At 47.1% G+C, this 16,888-nt stretch overlaps 1 protein-coding gene across 1 annotated transcript in view; it reads left to right on the top strand.

The window, feature by feature from the left end:
- The window catches only part of NIPAL2 (NIPA like domain containing 2), a 74,658-nt gene that overhangs the window by 28,253 nt on the left and 29,517 nt on the right, over positions 1-16,888 (top strand). The window contains exon 4 of the mRNA XM_056124939.1: positions 6,102-6,161. Coding sequence (XP_055980914.1) covers positions 6,102-6,161 — 60 coding nt within the window. The remainder of the gene's footprint in view (positions 1-6,101; positions 6,162-16,888) is intronic.

Below are 16,888 nucleotides of genomic sequence, written 5' to 3'. Positions count from 1 at the left end.
GGTGAGGAGTGGATATGGATTTGGTTTGTTTTTCAATCTTTTACAACTTTGCTAAATTGCTCCTTAAATTTTTTTTTATTATAGGGACTGAGTGATAGTACAGCAGGTAGGGGTGTTTGCCTTGCACGCGGCTGACCCGGGTTTGATTCCCAGAATCCCATATGGTCCCCTAAGCACCGCCAGGAGTAATTCCTGAGTGCATGAGTCAGGAGGAACCTGTGAGCATCGCCGGGTGTGACCCAAAAAGCAGAAAAAAAATTATTATAATACCATAACTTATGGGCTGGAGCAATAGCACAGTGGGTAGGGCATTTCCCTTGCATGCAGCCGACCTGGCAGACCGCAGTTCGATTCCTCCGCCCCTCTCAGAGAGCCCGGCAAGCTACCGAGAGTATTTTGCCCACACGGCAAAGCCTGGCAAGCTACCCATGACGTATTCCATATGCCAAACACAATAACAGCAAGTCTCACAATGGAGATGTTACTGGTGCCTGCTCGAGCGAATCGATGAACAACGGGAGGACAGTGCTACAGTGCTACCGTGACTTATCAAGTTGTTCATAATACAGTTGCTTCAGGCTGTTTTAAATGTTCCAAAACTTCACTTGATCACTTGACTTCCTGTTACTCATCAATTTGCTCGAGCAGGCACCAGTAACATCTCCATTCATTCCTGTCGCATGCTAGTGGAGCCCAATGGCATCTGTTTGTTCTAGGAACACGAAGAGCCTCAAACCAGGGTCTTGACGAAGAAGTCTGACCATCTTGTAGGTGGGTGGCCACAAGGTCTTTTGAAGTCCCGTGGAATCCAGTAGGTAACAGCTCTAGTCCAGCGGTCATCTCCAATTCTCACTACGTGTCCAGCCCATCTGATTTTCAACACCTTGGCATACGAGACAGTGTCCCTGATTCTTGATCATCGACCGAGGTCGAAACTCCAGATTCTTTCATTTGAGGGAAACGTGATACTCCAAGCCTAGCTCTTTCGATTCCTCTTTGGGAGACCCGAATACCATTCTCATCCTGTTTTCATAGGGCCCAGGTCTCTGATGCGTATGTTAATGCAGGAAGAACAGTGGAATCAAAGAGATGTGCCTGGAGCTGGAGGTTCTTTGTCCTCTTAGCTATTTCTTCGATGCACTTGAAGGCATTCCAAGCTGCTCTCTTTCTCCTGTACAACTCAGGTGCCAGGTCATTCGTCATGTTGACTTCTCTACCTAGGTACACATAACTGTTGCATTCAGAGATGGTCATTTTGTTGAGAGTGAATGGAACATCAGGAACAAAACTGTTTCTCATAAACATTGTCTTCGTGAGATTTCGCTGGAGTCCAACCTTTCCACACTCATGGTCTAAGTTAGCCAGCATTTGTGCCGCTTGGCTAATGGTGTTATTAGAACGAGGTCATCAGCAAAGCGGAGGTGGTGTCGTTGCCGACCGTCTATCTTCACTCCCATTTCTTCCCATTCCAGTAGTCTCATGACGTTCTCGAGGGTGGCACTGAAGAGTTTCGGTGAAATGGTATCACCCTGCTGAACCCCTCTCTTGACATTGATGATCACTTCTTTGTAGAATGGTGAGATCCTGGTAGTGAATCCGTAATACAGCTCATGGAGGATCCCAATGTATTGAGTATGAGTGCCCTGATTGGCTAGGGCTTCAATGACCGCTTCCGTCTCAACAGAATCAAAGGCCTTCTTTAAATCAATGAACGTTAGACAGAGCGGCATCTTGAACTCCCGAGAAACCTCAATGAGCTTGGTTGTCGTGTGGATATGGTCGATGGTGCTGAATCCTTTGTGGAACCCGGCTTACTCGCATGGTTGTCCTTCATCTAGTGTTCTGCCAATCCTATTCAGGATGACTCGAGTAAACAGCCTGTAGATGACAGACAATAGGCAGATCGGGAGATACTTGCCAATGTCGTGGATGTCTCCCTTCTTATACAGTAGTACAGTCCTGCTGGTTTTCCATTGGGACAGAACCTTGCATTCAGACAGGTAGCGAGTGAAGAGCCGAGCCAGTGTATTGATGAGTACAGATGGCAGGTTCTTCAGGTGTTCAGGTCTAACCTTGTCTGGGCCAGGTGCTGTTCATTTCTTTACCAACAAAATGGCGTGTTGGATTTTGGAAGGGAGAACGTTGGGAATGACATATTCATCCTGTGGAATTTGGTATGTGGGCAGGTGAACGTGGCTATCAAAGAGATTTGAGTAGAAGTCATGGATAATCTTCTCCATTGCCCTTTTGGAAGATGTGATAGATCCATCAGGATGTCAGAGAGCAGTTATCTTGATCTTGTAGTTGGCAAAGGACAGGCGGGTGTTACAAATGCTTTTCCCGGCTTCTTAAGTTTTAGTTTCAAAACTTAAAAAAAAATTAAAATATTGCTACCCTCTGGCCCTGATCCCAAACTCGGTTCTTGATTTCGTGGGTTATGTATTTGTTTATCTTGAATATTTTAAAGTACCTCACTCGCCCCCCCCCCCCAGTGAAGTCCATGCTGCCTGCTGGTGTCCCAGACCCTGTCCACTCTGTGTGAGTGTCCCCTCCCCGGGCCTGAGGGCGTGCAGAAGGCCTGGACTTGAACCCCACCTTTGCGTTATACCCAAGCACTTCCAGCAATGCTTCCTAATCAGTATACCAGGAGTAACCCCCTGAGCACCACTGGGAGTGCCCCCCGAATCCACACACACAAAATAGCATGAACCTGCCCAGGAAAAGTGTGCTTAGTTTGAATAAAATGAGGAAAATACATGGGAAATAGGGCCGGGGCAGTAGTTCAGCAGACGAGCATGTGCTTCAAAAATAAAGCACTGCACTATCTTCCCATTGTTCATCAATTTTCTCGAGTGGGTACCAGTAACATCTCACAACAAATTGTGAGGCTTGTTGTTACTGTTTTTGGCATATCGAATACGTCACAGGGAGCTTGCCAGGCTTTGCCGTGTGGGTGGAATACTCTTGGTAGCTTGCTGGGCCCTCCAAGAGGGAGATAAATAAAATAAAATTTAAATTTAAAAAAAAGAAGAGAGCACATGCTTGTTTTTGTGAGGCCCTGGGTTCGATCCCCAGCACCACCATCACCACCCAAAAAAATGATGGGAAAAACATTTCTTACTTTAAAGATTCCTGGTGAGGATTTTATTTATTTTTTTTTAATGTAGGAGTACTGCTATTTATTCAGCCACTGATTAGCTGTTACTGTGTCTGGCATATCAGATACTCTCGGTAGCTTGCCGGGCTCTCCAAGAGGGGCGGAGGAATCGAACTCGGGTCGGCCATGTTGGCCGCTTGTAAGGCGAACGCCCTACCCGCTGTGCTATCGCTCCAGCTGATTGAATTGGGCATGAACTCCACCTTACTTTTTGTTTCAAAAATTTTTTTTTTCTTCTTATATTTATTTATTGAATCACTGTGGGAAAAGTTACAAAGCTTTCAGGTTTAAGTCTCGATCATACAATGATCAAACACCTTTCCCTTCACCAGTACTCATTTTTCACCACCAAGAACCCCAATATACCTCCCTTCTCACCCCTCCCAATGCTTGTGAGGCAGATGATTTCTACTTAACTCTTCTCTACATTGATTACGTTCATTATTTCGACAAAAGATTCACCATTATTGTTTAGAATTTCTCCCCCAACAATCAGAATTGCTGAAAAAAAACATTGTGAAATACTTTGTTTTCTATAGCGGGTTATGAGAATCATATAATGTTGCATGGCCACTATTGTGGCCACACAATTTTGGATTTCTGCAAAGAGCCAGATAATTACAAGATTGGTTTCTGTGTGTCTGGTGTTATGGCTGTGCCGGAGAGCCACTTGTGGTGGGCAACTTGTGACCTCAGTAGGGTGTGAAGGACGAGCCAGTACCGCTCCCCTTCCCATGAGACTGCAGTTGCCCCATCACTGTCGGCTCATACCTAGCTTTCCTATAAGCTCTGAGGCAGCGGCCACCTTGCTGCGGGGGGGGGGGGGGGGGGGGGGGGAGGACAGGGGCAGGGGGAAGGCGGATAGAAGCAACACCCTTTCCTTCCCAGGGAGTCATGATGCCATAGTTTAATGCATGGTCCATTTACTTTTCTGCCGCAAGCTGCTGGGCTCTGGATTAAGTCCTTTTGCCTCTGGAGCCATGGCCATGCTGGAGAGCCGCTCGTGGGGGGCAACTCGTGACCTTGGTAGGGTGTGAAGGGCGAGCCAGTATTGCCCCCACCTTCCCATGAGACTGCAGTTTCCCCATCACTGCCAGCTCATACCTGGCTTTCCAATAAGCTCTGAGGTGGCAGCCACCTTGTATGCAGTCCAGATGCATTTCTGCCAAAAGCTGCTGGGTTTCGAGATTTGTTTCTGAGTCTCTGGGATCATGGCCATTAATCAACTTGATCAGGAGCCAGAGAGGCCGTTTGTAGGCGCCAACTTGACGTCTCATTGGGATGGGGAGTAAAGGGCTGGTTCCACCCCCATCTGGTGAGGCCCCGCAAGTCTCGTCACTGCAGGTCCAAACCTGACTGTCCAGTGGCCTCTGGAGGATGGCGGTCACCAGGCCGCCAGGGGGAACAGGCCAAGGCATAAAACCTATTCCCACCTGGAGTGGCCCAGCGCCAGTAACCTACTGCAGGAACAGGATGCATTTCTGCCAAAGGCCTTTGAGTTCCGAGATTCCTTTCTGAGTCTCGGGATCATGGCCATTAAGCAGTTCGATCAGGAACCAGAGCGGCCATGCCTCCAATTATATAGCTGACCCCAAGGTGGTTTGTGGGTTTGTCTCCCACATACCTAACTTTTGGCTGTTTACTTTCTTGGTAAACTTTGCCCCAAGTTTTTGGGGTCTGGACAAAGGCACAGCAGCAATTTTGGGGTATCTGAAATTCTGAAGGCACCATCAGGCTGCTGATGCACTCGCCTCACAGGTACAGATTGACCTGCTGGCGGCACCATACCCCTGAGGATTTTCTTTTTAAGTCAATTGCCTAAACAGCAGATATAGTTATATTCATATTTAATTTTGACTTGATAGATAATTATACAGCCTTGTTAAAATTATATGTCTGAAGATCTTTTTAATGACACAGCAAATGGTTCATAATACAGTCACTAAAGAAACAGAAAAAGAAAGATTGCATTAAATTTAATTTCAACAACAGTAAAATAAGAACACTTGCATATTAACTGCAATTTTCTCTAGAAGAGGAATTCTTTTTTTTTTCTTTTTTGGGTCACACCCAGTGATGCACAAAGGTTACTCCTGGCTGTGGACTCAGTAATTACTCCTGGTGTTGCCCAAGGGGACCATATGGATGCTGGGAATAGAACCTGGACCGTTTGCAAACGCCCTACCTGCTGTACTATTGCTCCAACCCCAGAATTCTTTTCTGATGATTTTTTTTTGGTTGTATATCTATATAAATGTATATAGGTGTGTATTTGATTTATAATTTTAATTGTTTTTGTTTCTGTGCAGTATAGTGCTCAGAGATCACTCCTGGCTCTGCACTCAGAAATTACTTCTAGCAGTGCTGGGGGACCATATGGGATGCATTCTGGGTCAGGTCGGCTGTGTGCAAGGCAAATGCCCTACCCACCGTGCTATCATTCTGACTCCTGGTTGTGTATTTTTTAATCGATGTTTAATTAGCTGAAAGCATTGTAGAATTTAAAGGGTCTTGCTGAATATATCAATATTATATCCACAGGATTCACAGACTCCCACCTGTGTCCCATTGCCTCCCCAACAGATACACACACACACGCACACACACGCACACACACACACACACACGCACACACACGCACACACCGATCTCGCCTGTACCTTCTCCTGTCATCTGTCCTCAGTCTGTGAGTGACTGGGGGTGGGTTTTGCTGGTTCATTCTTCATTCATTTAGCAAGCTCATCTGAATCCCTCGTTGCAAATGGAACGCTATCCCCACCACTGCCCGAGGCCCACTGTAAAGCCATGTCCATGTGTGTTCATGTGTGCATGTGGGTTACCGCATCGGGTAGGATGCGACGGCCCAACAGTCAGGCAAAATCACCCTCACTAAACTTCTTGCCCAGCTTTACCTTGACTCCACTAATATCCTTTTTCTTTCCAGGTAGTGCCATTATTTCTGTTATGTTTCTGAGAGAAAACCTAAGAGCCTCAGATTTGTTGGGTAAGTAATTGTTTCATTCATGCATGATTGAGGTATAAATAAGCTCTCTCTCTCTCTTCCTCTCTCTCTCTCTCTCATATACATATATATGGGTCAGAGTGATAGTACAATGGGTAAGGCACTTGTGTTTTATGCAGCAGTCCCAGATTCAATCCCCAGCATCAAATATGATGGTCCCCAAGCCCCACCTTAGAGTGCCCCTGAGTGCAGAGCCTGAACACTGCTGATTGTAGGCAAAAAACAAAACAGGCAAAAATATATGCCTTAAAAACTGGCACAAATGATCCCCTGAGCACACCCAAGTGATCCCTGAGTATGGACCTCAGGAGTAAACGCTGAGCATTGCAGGATGTGCCTCCCCTCCAAAAACTAAGAAGCTGGGGACAAATGAGTGAGTGGCCAGAATCTCATTCCATTGTGCCCCTATTCTAGCTCAGAGCTGCCGTCCACTCTTCCACGTGCAATATTTCTGTTTTCGTCATGCCCGCTGCCCATGATACTGACCACAGAAAATTGTTATTTCACAGTATTGTTATTATGAGTGTCATAAAATTTTTATGAGCATAATAAAATCCCCAGAAACATCTGTGTTACCTAATAGAGCATTCCACTTCAAAGGACCTTTTTGTTAAGATCATTGCATGAAAGTTCTGCTGAAGAAATAAGAACCACACACTCAAATTAGCCACACCAGTTGACTACCTAATTTGAACTAAGCTTTGTCCAAAAGTAACAGAGAACACTGCTCTTGGGAATTTTGCTAAGAAGTACAGCTGTGAGCGGGTGGGGGGACTTCTGATCTGTAGCAAAAGCCCTGGTAGTTCCCACTTCTTGGTGGAAATAGTGTTGGTGAGGATTATAGAAATTTCAGTTTTCTTCCTTGACAACACCGTGTCTGAATTGCTGCTGACGTGTGATCATGAACAGATACTGCAAATCCTTACAGTCCAGGAGACTCTCTGGCTTCCAAGGAGCTCAGATTTTGAAAAAATGTTGCTTTAAATATGGCACCAGTGCTGAAATGCTGAGCCCGAGTGCCTTGAACCTGGTTTCTTGAAAGTGTTTTGATTCTTGGGTTTTCTCCCTTTCTTTCTTCAGTTTGATCCTGCTGGGATAGCTTACAGTTGATGTTGTCAAGTTTTTCACGGTGAAAATATTTTTCCAGCTGCATTCATATGTGAATTGTGTATTTCAGCCATGCCATTTGTCTGTTTCCATGCACTATTTTCATGTATGGTTCAGGGAATCATTTGACGTGCGTGCACACACGTGTGCGTGTGTGTGTGTGTGTGTGTGTGTGTGTGTGTGTAGGAGGGGCGAATGTTATGGAATCCAAAATAGGAATGAGCCATGCCTGGGACTCAGACATTAAAATCTTAGACGTCAAAATCTTAGATCCTGCACGATTTTTCTCATTTAATCAAATGTCTTATGGAAACTCTGGATCGTTTTATCTCACCTGTGTCATCTTTTGTACTTAAGGGTTGATCAAGGGTTGAATTAAGGCATTTGAGGAAGTGAAACAGATCAATCTAAAGAGAGACTCGTGAGTTATCTGGACTATTCGAGACAGAATCCCTGTGTTCAGTACAGCAACTAATGATAAAGTATACCTGTGTTTTTCCCCAGGGCAGGTAAAATTGCAGGACACATAGAACAGGACTCTCTCTCGAGTTTTAGTACTGCTGACCCTTTCAGCCAGATCCCTGGTGGGGACTCTCCTGTGCATTTGTGTTCTGCACAGTCACTCCTGTGTTTACAAATGCCTTGCTTGTGCTGCACCCCCCCCCCCATTAGGAAAGCCATCGCATTTCCAGGCTACCCACAAAGCCATAATCCATGAAGAACCACTAGTGTGGAACCAGAGAGCTTGGGCCAGGAGGCTGGGCCAGCTCAAATGTGTCATAGCAGGGCGGACATTTGCCAACTCTCCCATGACTCCCAGAAGCTGGGGCCAGGCCACCAGAGAGAATCATGGGAGGCATTAGCACAGCCGGTAAAGTTTCCGGTTCCTCCTGCAACCCAACCACTACCACTAAGACTTAAGGGTGGAAATCAGTGAAAGTCTTAATTGGGGGAAAGGAGGAACGAGAAATACCAGAATGTGCAGATGATTCGACAGTGAGTTTTGAAAGCCTAGCATCAGCTCAGCAGTACCAGAAACTGATAATTACCAGACACATCACTAGCCCAGCAGCAAAGGATATAAATCACACTTGTCACATGGGTTCAAATCAAGATTCCACTTCTCAGTTGCGTGGCCAATGTAAACTTAAATTCTCGAAGCCTCCCTTTGTTTGCTGGCAAATCTGTAACTATTTTGAGCTTTGAGCATTAAGTGGTTCATGTGAAAGAATTTTCAGAAATGTCAAGTCCCGGTCCATGCTCTGTGAAGTAGAATTTTGCACGAAGGAGACAGTGGTCAGATCCCATTTGGAATTTTGGGACAACAGTGACATTGGTCAGGCAAAACTGTCAATTGAATATGATGTGGTCAATTTCATTGTGGAACCGTCCCTTGGAGACTCCCATGTCCAACGTTTAGATTCGGCCTTCTGGAACTGTGAGTTACCATGGATGATCTTGGTCAACATGATGAACTCAGTCTCTCACCCTGTTTGTTCCATTCTAGGCCATGGGTCCCAATGTAGAGTTCTTCGGCTGATCTTCTCAGTCCTATCTTGGCATTAAAATCACAGACAATGATCTTATAGAAGGTGTGGTCTTCTTTATAGAACTTCTCCAGCTCCATGTAGAACTTTTCAATTTCTTCTTCATCATAATTGGATGTTGGTGCGTAGACAACGAAGATAAAAACTGCCGGCAGTGAGCCACATCTCTTCAAGTGTAATCATCTGATTCAGGTTGTTAGGCATTCGAATGAATCAATGCTCATGGCCAAGTTTGTGTTGACAAGGACACCAACACCTTCAATGCCTCTTTTGTCACATGTTCCGAGGAACGGTTCTTTTTCCAGTGTCAAAAACGGCGTGATGTGATTGATGCCTTCTTGTCTCGGTCAGACCAATGATGTCATACTTGATCTTTCGCACTTGTACCATCAGGTCCTCAATGGATGCATCTGATGCCAGTGTATGTGTATTGAAAGTACAGACAATCATTTTTGTCTTTCTTCATTTTGGCAGCCTAGTTCGGCTTTGAGATTTTATCAGTCTCTCCTTCCACATCCTTCTCAATGCTGCTGTATTGGTGACTTCTTCAGGATCAGGGGAATGAGACCTCATTGTATTTACTGGTTTTGGCATATCGAATATGCCACAGATAGCTTGCCAGGCTCTGCCATGCAGGCGGGATACTCTCAGTAGCTTGCCAGGCTCTCCAAGAGGGATAGAGGCTTTTGGGGCAGCCTCTAATCACCCTTGCAGGTGTTCCCATGGTTCAAACCATATTTAAACCCTATCAAATATGATGTGGCAATCCTGGAAGATGGGTATTAAGTGTCTTATGATGTGTCCAGAAATCGTCCTGGAGCGTGGCGGTGGCTGGGTAGTGGAGGTAGTGGAGGTCTGCTGGTGAGGTATTTATCTGGTACCGGTAGGGTGGGTCTTCTGTGAATAATCCAATCCCTGGTCTCCAGCGGTTGGTGGAAGCAGACAGGGCAGGGTAGTGTGGGGCTCCTGGTTTTAATCTCTTTGTCACCTGTGGTTGGTGGGAGCAGGCAGAGGATTTCCATCCCCGGGTCCGTTGAGCCTGGAGTCCAAGGTCTCAGAGTTCCACTTATCTTGTTCTGCGAGGCTTCACTCGTACGTGAGTCTCGGCCTGAACGTCTGGAAAGCATCCTGTAGTGTGGCGGCGGCTGGGTAGTGGAGGTAGTGGAGGTCTTTGGCACTATTGCTGCAATATGCGAAGATGCCGTCATTGACAACATTGATGAGGAATACAATCGACTGGTCCAGCACCTCCATGATTGTGCGAGGAATGCCAAGAGAGAGATAGTCACAAAAAAAAAAAAATGCCTGTCTTCGAAAACTCTTGAGCTTATTCACCAACGTGGTTTGGCGCATGCCTCAGGCAACCACAAGTGAATGTCCAAGCTTGCAAAGCAGTGCAGAGATGCAATAAAGGAAGATCTCAAAGAGAGAAGAGCAGCAGTACTGGTAGATGTGGCAGAAAAGCATTCACAACTGTCCTTCACCAACTACAAGACCAAGATAACTGCTCTCTGACGTCCTGATGTATCTATCACATCTTCCAAAAGGGCAATGGAGAAGATTATCCATGACTTCTACTCAGATCTCTTTGATAGCCACATTCACCTGCCCACATACCAAATTCCACAGGATAGATATGTCATTCCCAACATTCTCCCTTCCAAAATCCAACACGCCATTTCGTTGGTAAAGAAACGAACAGCACCTGGCCCAGACAAGGTCAGACCTGAATATCTGAAGAACCTGCCATCTGTACTCATCAATACACTGGCTCGGCTCTTCATGTGCTACCTGTCTGAATGCAAGGTTCCGTCCCAATGGAAAACCAGCAGGATTGTACTACTGTACAAGAAGGGAGACATCCACGACATTAGCAGCTATCGCCCAATCTGCCTATTGTCTGTCATCTACAAGTTGTTCACTCGAGTCATCCTAAATAGGATTGGCAGAACACTAGACGAAGGACAACCATGCAAGCAAGCCGGGTTCTGAAAAGGATTCAGCACAATCAATCATATCCACATGGTAACCAAGCTCGTTGGGGTTTCTCAGCAGTTCAAGATGCCTCTCTGTCTAAGGTTCATTGATTTAAAGAAGGCCTTTGATTCTGTTGAGATGGAAGCAGTCATCGAAGCCCTAGCCAATCAGGGCATTCAAACTCAGTACATCAGGATCCTCCATGAGCTGAATTACAGATTCACTACCAGGATCTCACCATTCTACAAAGAAGTGATCATCGATGTTGAGAGAGGGGTTTGGCAGGGTGATACCATTTCACCAAAACTCTTCAGTGCCACCCTCAAGAACGTCATGTGACAACTGGAATGAGAAGGAATGAGAGTGAAGATAGACGGTCAGCAACTACACCACCTCTGCTTCACTGATGACATCATTCTAATAACACCAGACATCAGCCAAATGGCACAAATGCTGGCTGACTTCGACCAGGAGTGTGGAAAGGTCAGGATCCAGGTAAATCTCACAAAGACAATGTCTATGAAAAACAGTCTCGTTCCTGACATTCCATTCACTCTCAACAGAATGACCATCTCCGAATGCAACAGTTATGTGTACCTAGGTTGAGAAGTCAACATGACAAATGACCTGGCACCTGAGTTGCGCAGGAGGAAGAGCAGCTTGGAATGCCTTCAAAAGCGTCGAAGAAATAGCTAAGAGGACGAAAAACCTCCAGCTCTGGGCACATCTCTTTGATTCCACTGTTCTTCCTGCATTAACATATGCCTCAGAGACCTGGGCCCTACAAAAACAGGATGAGAATGCTATTCGGGTCTCCCAAAGAGGAATCAAAAGAGCTATGCTTGGAGTATCACGCTTCACACAAATGAGAGAAAGAATCCGGAGTTCTGACCTCCATCAATGGTCAAGAAAGACGCTGTCTCATTTGCCAAGGTGTCAAAAATCAGATGGGCTGGTCACGTAATGAGATTTGGAGACAACTGCTGGACTAGAGCCGTTACCGACTGGATTCCACGGGACATCAAAAGACTGCGTGGCCACCCACCTACAAGATGGTCAGACTTCTTCGTCAAGACCCTGAACGATTGGTTTAAGGCTCTTTGTGTTCCTAGGATGAACAGATGCCATTGAGCTACGCTAGCACGCAACAGGGATGAATGGAGACTTTGCTGGTGCCCGCATGAGCAAATCAATGAATAACAGGAAGTCAAGTGATCAAGTGATCAAGTCAAATCCTGGTCATGGAACTGTCCTCATGTCTATAGTCTTTTCTGTTCTCGAGTGAATTATAGGGGCTGGAGCAATAGTACAACTGGTAGGGCTTTTTCCTTGCATGCAGTCGACCCAGGTTCAATCCCCAGCATCCCATATGGTCCTCCAAACACTTCCAGGAGTAATCCCTGAGCATTGCTGGGTGTGGCCCTAAAAGCAAAAATAAATAAATAAAAAATTTTTGAAATTTTTTAAAAAAGAGTTAAGTTTAAAAATTTAACACTTAGGACAGGAAGCACTCACCTCACATAAAATCCCTATTCTTTGATACAGTGCTAGTGTCTCCTTGTCGCATCAGTTAGACGCGGTTCTCCAAAACTGTGTTCAGCATTTGACATGAGTTTTTCGAGCAGCTACTGCAAGAGGATTAGTGATTCACCCGAGGATTCAGGACCCATCAGAGAAAGACAATTCCTTATGTGATGGCAGAGCGCAGGTCTCTGGTGTTGGCTAGCTGACTGGCCTTTAAGCTTCAACTTGTTTATCTTGAAATATTGACAGTGGGCTGGAGCAAGAGTACGGGGGTTAAGGCCTGGTGTGCAGCTCACCCAGCTTTGGTCCCCCGCATCGCATATGGTTCCTCAAGTCACACCAGGAGTGATCCCTGAGCACCGCAGGGTGTGGCCCGATCCCCCTCCCCAAAGAAAGAAAGATAAGACAGTATATCCATCTCCCCCTGGGCCTTTGAGAAACTCTCAGGACAGAGCCAGCCATGTCACACATGCTGGGCCATGTCAACTGCTCTCCTCAGCACTGCCAGGACTCCCACATGACATTCTGTTGGAGACCCACAGCAGGACCATGCCTGAAGCCGCATCATCCAGACACGGTTTCCCACAGCTGCAGCTTTCCCTTCCCAAGTTGAGGCTATTTAAGTAAGACCACGGGAGGTCACATCTGTCTCTGTGTTAAAAGTGATGGATTCTGGGGCTGGAGTGATAGCACAGTGGATAGGGCATTTGCCTTGAACGCAGCTGACCCGAGTTGATTCCCAGCATCCCATATGGTCCCCCGAGCACCGCCAGGAGCAATTCCTGAGTGCATGAGCCAGGAGGAACCCCTGAGCATCGCCGGGTGTGACCCAAAAAGCAAAAAAAAAAAAACTGAAAATCTTGACTTTCGGAAGAGGGTTCGGTTTCCTAGTCCCTGCTGTGGCTTCCAGAGCCAGCTCCTGGGGTCTGAGACATGAAGGTCGCCACGGCCTCTGGAACTTTCCACTGCCTTCCTGATAGTACTTTAGTCGCACATATTCCGGATGCTTCAAGAAAATACGGCTCCTTCCGTTAAAGGCTTAAAAACAACAACCCCCCAAACATCAGCCACCACCGTCATTTTTCCTTTACAGAAACTGAAACCATCCAGGGAAAAGAAGAGTTGATGTTGGCTGTTCTTTTTTTTCCCCTCAAGGATTAACAATATATAAGGATGCTAAAAGTTAAATTATCCAAATGTGCCAAAGAAAATCATTTATTTTTCCCTGCTTGGAGCAAACGAAAGTTTGTTTTTCCTGATGGAACAAATGAAGATTTGGGGCCATGTGGAAACAAGCGAAACTCACTCACTGCCAAATGTGGCGCTTTGCCGGGGAGGCTTTTCACCAATGGCCTCGGAAAGTGACTTTAGCCCAGGCTCCGTCTACAAGGACAATCTCCAGCTGATCGCAAGTCAGGGACAAGCTTCAAGCTGTGCTCTAATTCTTCTTAGTAGATTAATAATTTACAATTATTTGAATGATGATTTTTCCTTTCCAGAAAAAGAGAAAAGTCCCAGCTCTCTCCTCCCTGCAGTCAGCCAAAATTATAGTATTTTCTCCCTCACTTCCCCCTGAGTCATCAAAATTCCCCCATCTAATAGTCTGTGAAATCCTGGTTGATTTGAGTCCAGGCTGTGTCATCACAGAAATAGATGTCTGATGCCTGGGGACTCTCCAGAGACCAGTCAAGGAGAACGTGAAGGTCCCCTGTGAGCAGATGCCCCAGCCAGCCAGGTGGGTGACAACAGGATACTGGACTTCTGGATCCCCTGCCCTCCCAGAGGGAAGGACCTCCCAGAAGACCCTCCTCATCCTCCCAGAAGACCCAGCAGACCAGCCTCTCCAGGCAGCTCCTGCTTGCTGGCCGGGAGGCCGCCTGGGCTCTGTTGACCTCAGAGATGCCTCCACCGGGAACTTGGATGTAGGCAGGCAGGCGGGTTTAGCTCACACACTGCAGCGTCTTCCCAGCCCGGGGCTCCTGTCTGCTGAGCTGCGCACCTGAAGCATCTGCAGGGATTGTGAAGCAGGGTAGGGACATCCCAAATGTTGAGTGTCAGTCTAGTTTATTCCCTGACTCCTGGGATGCGCCTGCCCATCACTGACAGCAGACAGACCGCAGGAACCCACCGAAGGAGGCCGCACATCTGGGCAGAGCCTGGCGAGCTGAAGATTGAAAACTACCACCACGACCAGCCAGTCCCACAGGAAGTCAGGTCAAGGAGGGTCCCAGAAGCCAGAAAGAACATGGCAGTGGACGCTGACCCCCCAGCATGGGGGTCGGAGCTAGGCCTCAAGATTTGGGGCTTCAGTTAAAGGGAGGGCTGGCCTGGGAAACCAGATGTCGGCCGGGATGGACTGTGCCAATAAATCTGAGAATGTGTTGGGGAGAGGGAAAAAATTTCTCCCCAACCCTTTCTGGGTAGTTCTGGCTAGAAAATTATTAAATTGACACAAGAAAGATTAACGGGAGGGGGAAAAAAATCCACTTAATTTCATGCACATGGAGATGCCATATGAGTGAGGAATCTGTGATGTGAGCAGAGGAACGTGCTTTGGGACTTTTGAGACAAAGACATTCTTGAGATTCTTGCTTTGGACACTGCTTCTGTCCGCCACGCAGAGCTCGTTCAGGCGGAAGGAGTGGACCCTGTAACCCTCTCGGCGTTTCCTGCTGGCCCTGTTACCCTGCCGACATTTCCTCCTGCTGCAGGAGGGACGCCCTTCCCACGGGTGATGGGAGATCTATTTCCTACTTTCAGGAGGTGGGGAGGTTTAGAGGATCATTTTTCCACCTGCCATTTCCCACGCAGCCCTAATTTAAAACAAAAGGTGCCACTCAGTGATCTCTGGGGACCGGCTGCCCTGAGCTCCCCCAGTTCCGTCTTCCGAAACTTCTCTGGAAGTGCCATATATTAAAAACTGAGCTGGTGTGGGGGGAGGGGGGCGGGGATGGTTCAAAGGGCTGGAGCTCATGCCTTCCCCGCGGGAGGCCCCAACTATATCCCCGGCACTGCATGGTCCCCTCCAAGCACCACCAGATGTGGCAAAAAAAAAAAAAAAGAAAAAGAAAAAATAGCAAAGCCTGGATTTATCAGTTGCCTCATCCCTTATTGCAAATGACAGTTCTGAACTGGAGCAGATGGTAAACCCAGTCTGAGGCCTTGAGGGCACCGGGTTTATCAGTGCCAGGTGTGAAACCACCTGTCACCCGCATTGGTCCATAGACCTGCAAGTTTGCAGCGTCCACAGTTGCAAGCAGCTTTTGCTGTTTGAATCCCCCCAAGCCTGCCACTGGGTGCTTGGCTAAACTTTCCACCTGGCCTGTACCCCAACGAGCACAAAATCGTCAAGGTGTGCGTTTTTCCAAAGTTGACATAGGGCTCTCCAGGGTTTGTGTAATTTTTCAAAAAAGCACAGTTTGACTTTAAAGGATGGGCGCTTCGTATGGAAAGTCCTGGCCAGATATCGGAGGACACGAGAACTACTCAGGACCAAGTCCCATCTTTTTTCACTGGTTTTTGTTTGGAGGCCACATCCAGTTGTGCTGAGGGGGTCAGTGCTGGCCCTGTGAATGTGGTATGCCTGGATACAAAGCAATAAACTCAGCCCATCGGGTTCTCCGGCCTTGGGGTCGGGCCCAGTTTCGGATTAACAAGACAATTCATGGCCCTAGAATGTAATAGCCAGAAGGACACGTTATCAAAGCAATTGTTTTCCTGCCGTGATCACCCTCTTTTTAATCAAAGGCAATCACAGCCAAATTAATTTCTTTGCAAAGTAAGTCCAGCCTCAGCAAATCTGGCTGTGACTGATGTAAGTGCAGGAAGAACGATGAGAAGCCCGCGGCTTGTTCCCATCTGCTCTGCTGGAACTCCAGTTCACCAGCTGGGATGGAGCGCCCCAAAGCCCCGCGAGGCTCAGAAGCCACGTAGCATCTCGCCAGCAGATGTGACCTGCAGGCCCCCTAATGTGGGGTGATTCTTTCTCCTGGAGGTGCTTGAAATAACTGAGATCCCTGAGGCTTAGGGAAGTGGCTCTGCACTCCTCAGGGAGGCTGCTGGAAGCCTGGCAGCAGGGCCCTGGCCGGCTTGTCCTCAGGCTCCCCTTGGCTTCAGGAAACAACCACAGAGCTCCCCAGGCCGCCTCGGGTTGGGCACGAGGAAGTCCAGCCTTTTGTGTCTGTGTTTTAGGCCACAGCCAGTGGTGCTCAGGGATCAAACCCAGGTTGGCCATTTGCAAAACAAGCACCCTCCCCACTGTGCCATCTCTCCAGCCTCCAAGTCCAAGCCTTTTATCCAAAAAGGGCAGCTGAGCCGGTGCAAAGAACCACATCCCTGTGACAATAAAATTAAGCAATAAGGCCAAGACCGTCACCACAGATAACAAATTGCAGTGTTAGGCTGAAAAAAATGATGCCGAAAAATTTATTGAGAATTCAATTTATTAAGAATTTATGTAAGAATTTATTACTTTAATTAATTTAAGAATTTATGGTGATTTGTGGTGATAATATTCCTTCAAGTGAAAGCAAGGGGAGCCAGGGAGATAGCTCA

Source organism: Sorex fumeus, unplaced genomic scaffold (genome assembly GCF_029834395.1).
Source record: "Sorex fumeus unplaced genomic scaffold, SorFum_2.1 ptg000053l, whole genome shotgun sequence".
Lineage (NCBI taxonomy): Eukaryota > Metazoa > Chordata > Mammalia > Eulipotyphla > Soricidae > Sorex > Sorex fumeus.
The sequence above is the reverse complement of the archived record's forward strand: the minus strand, read 5'-3'. Positions and strand labels throughout refer to the sequence as shown.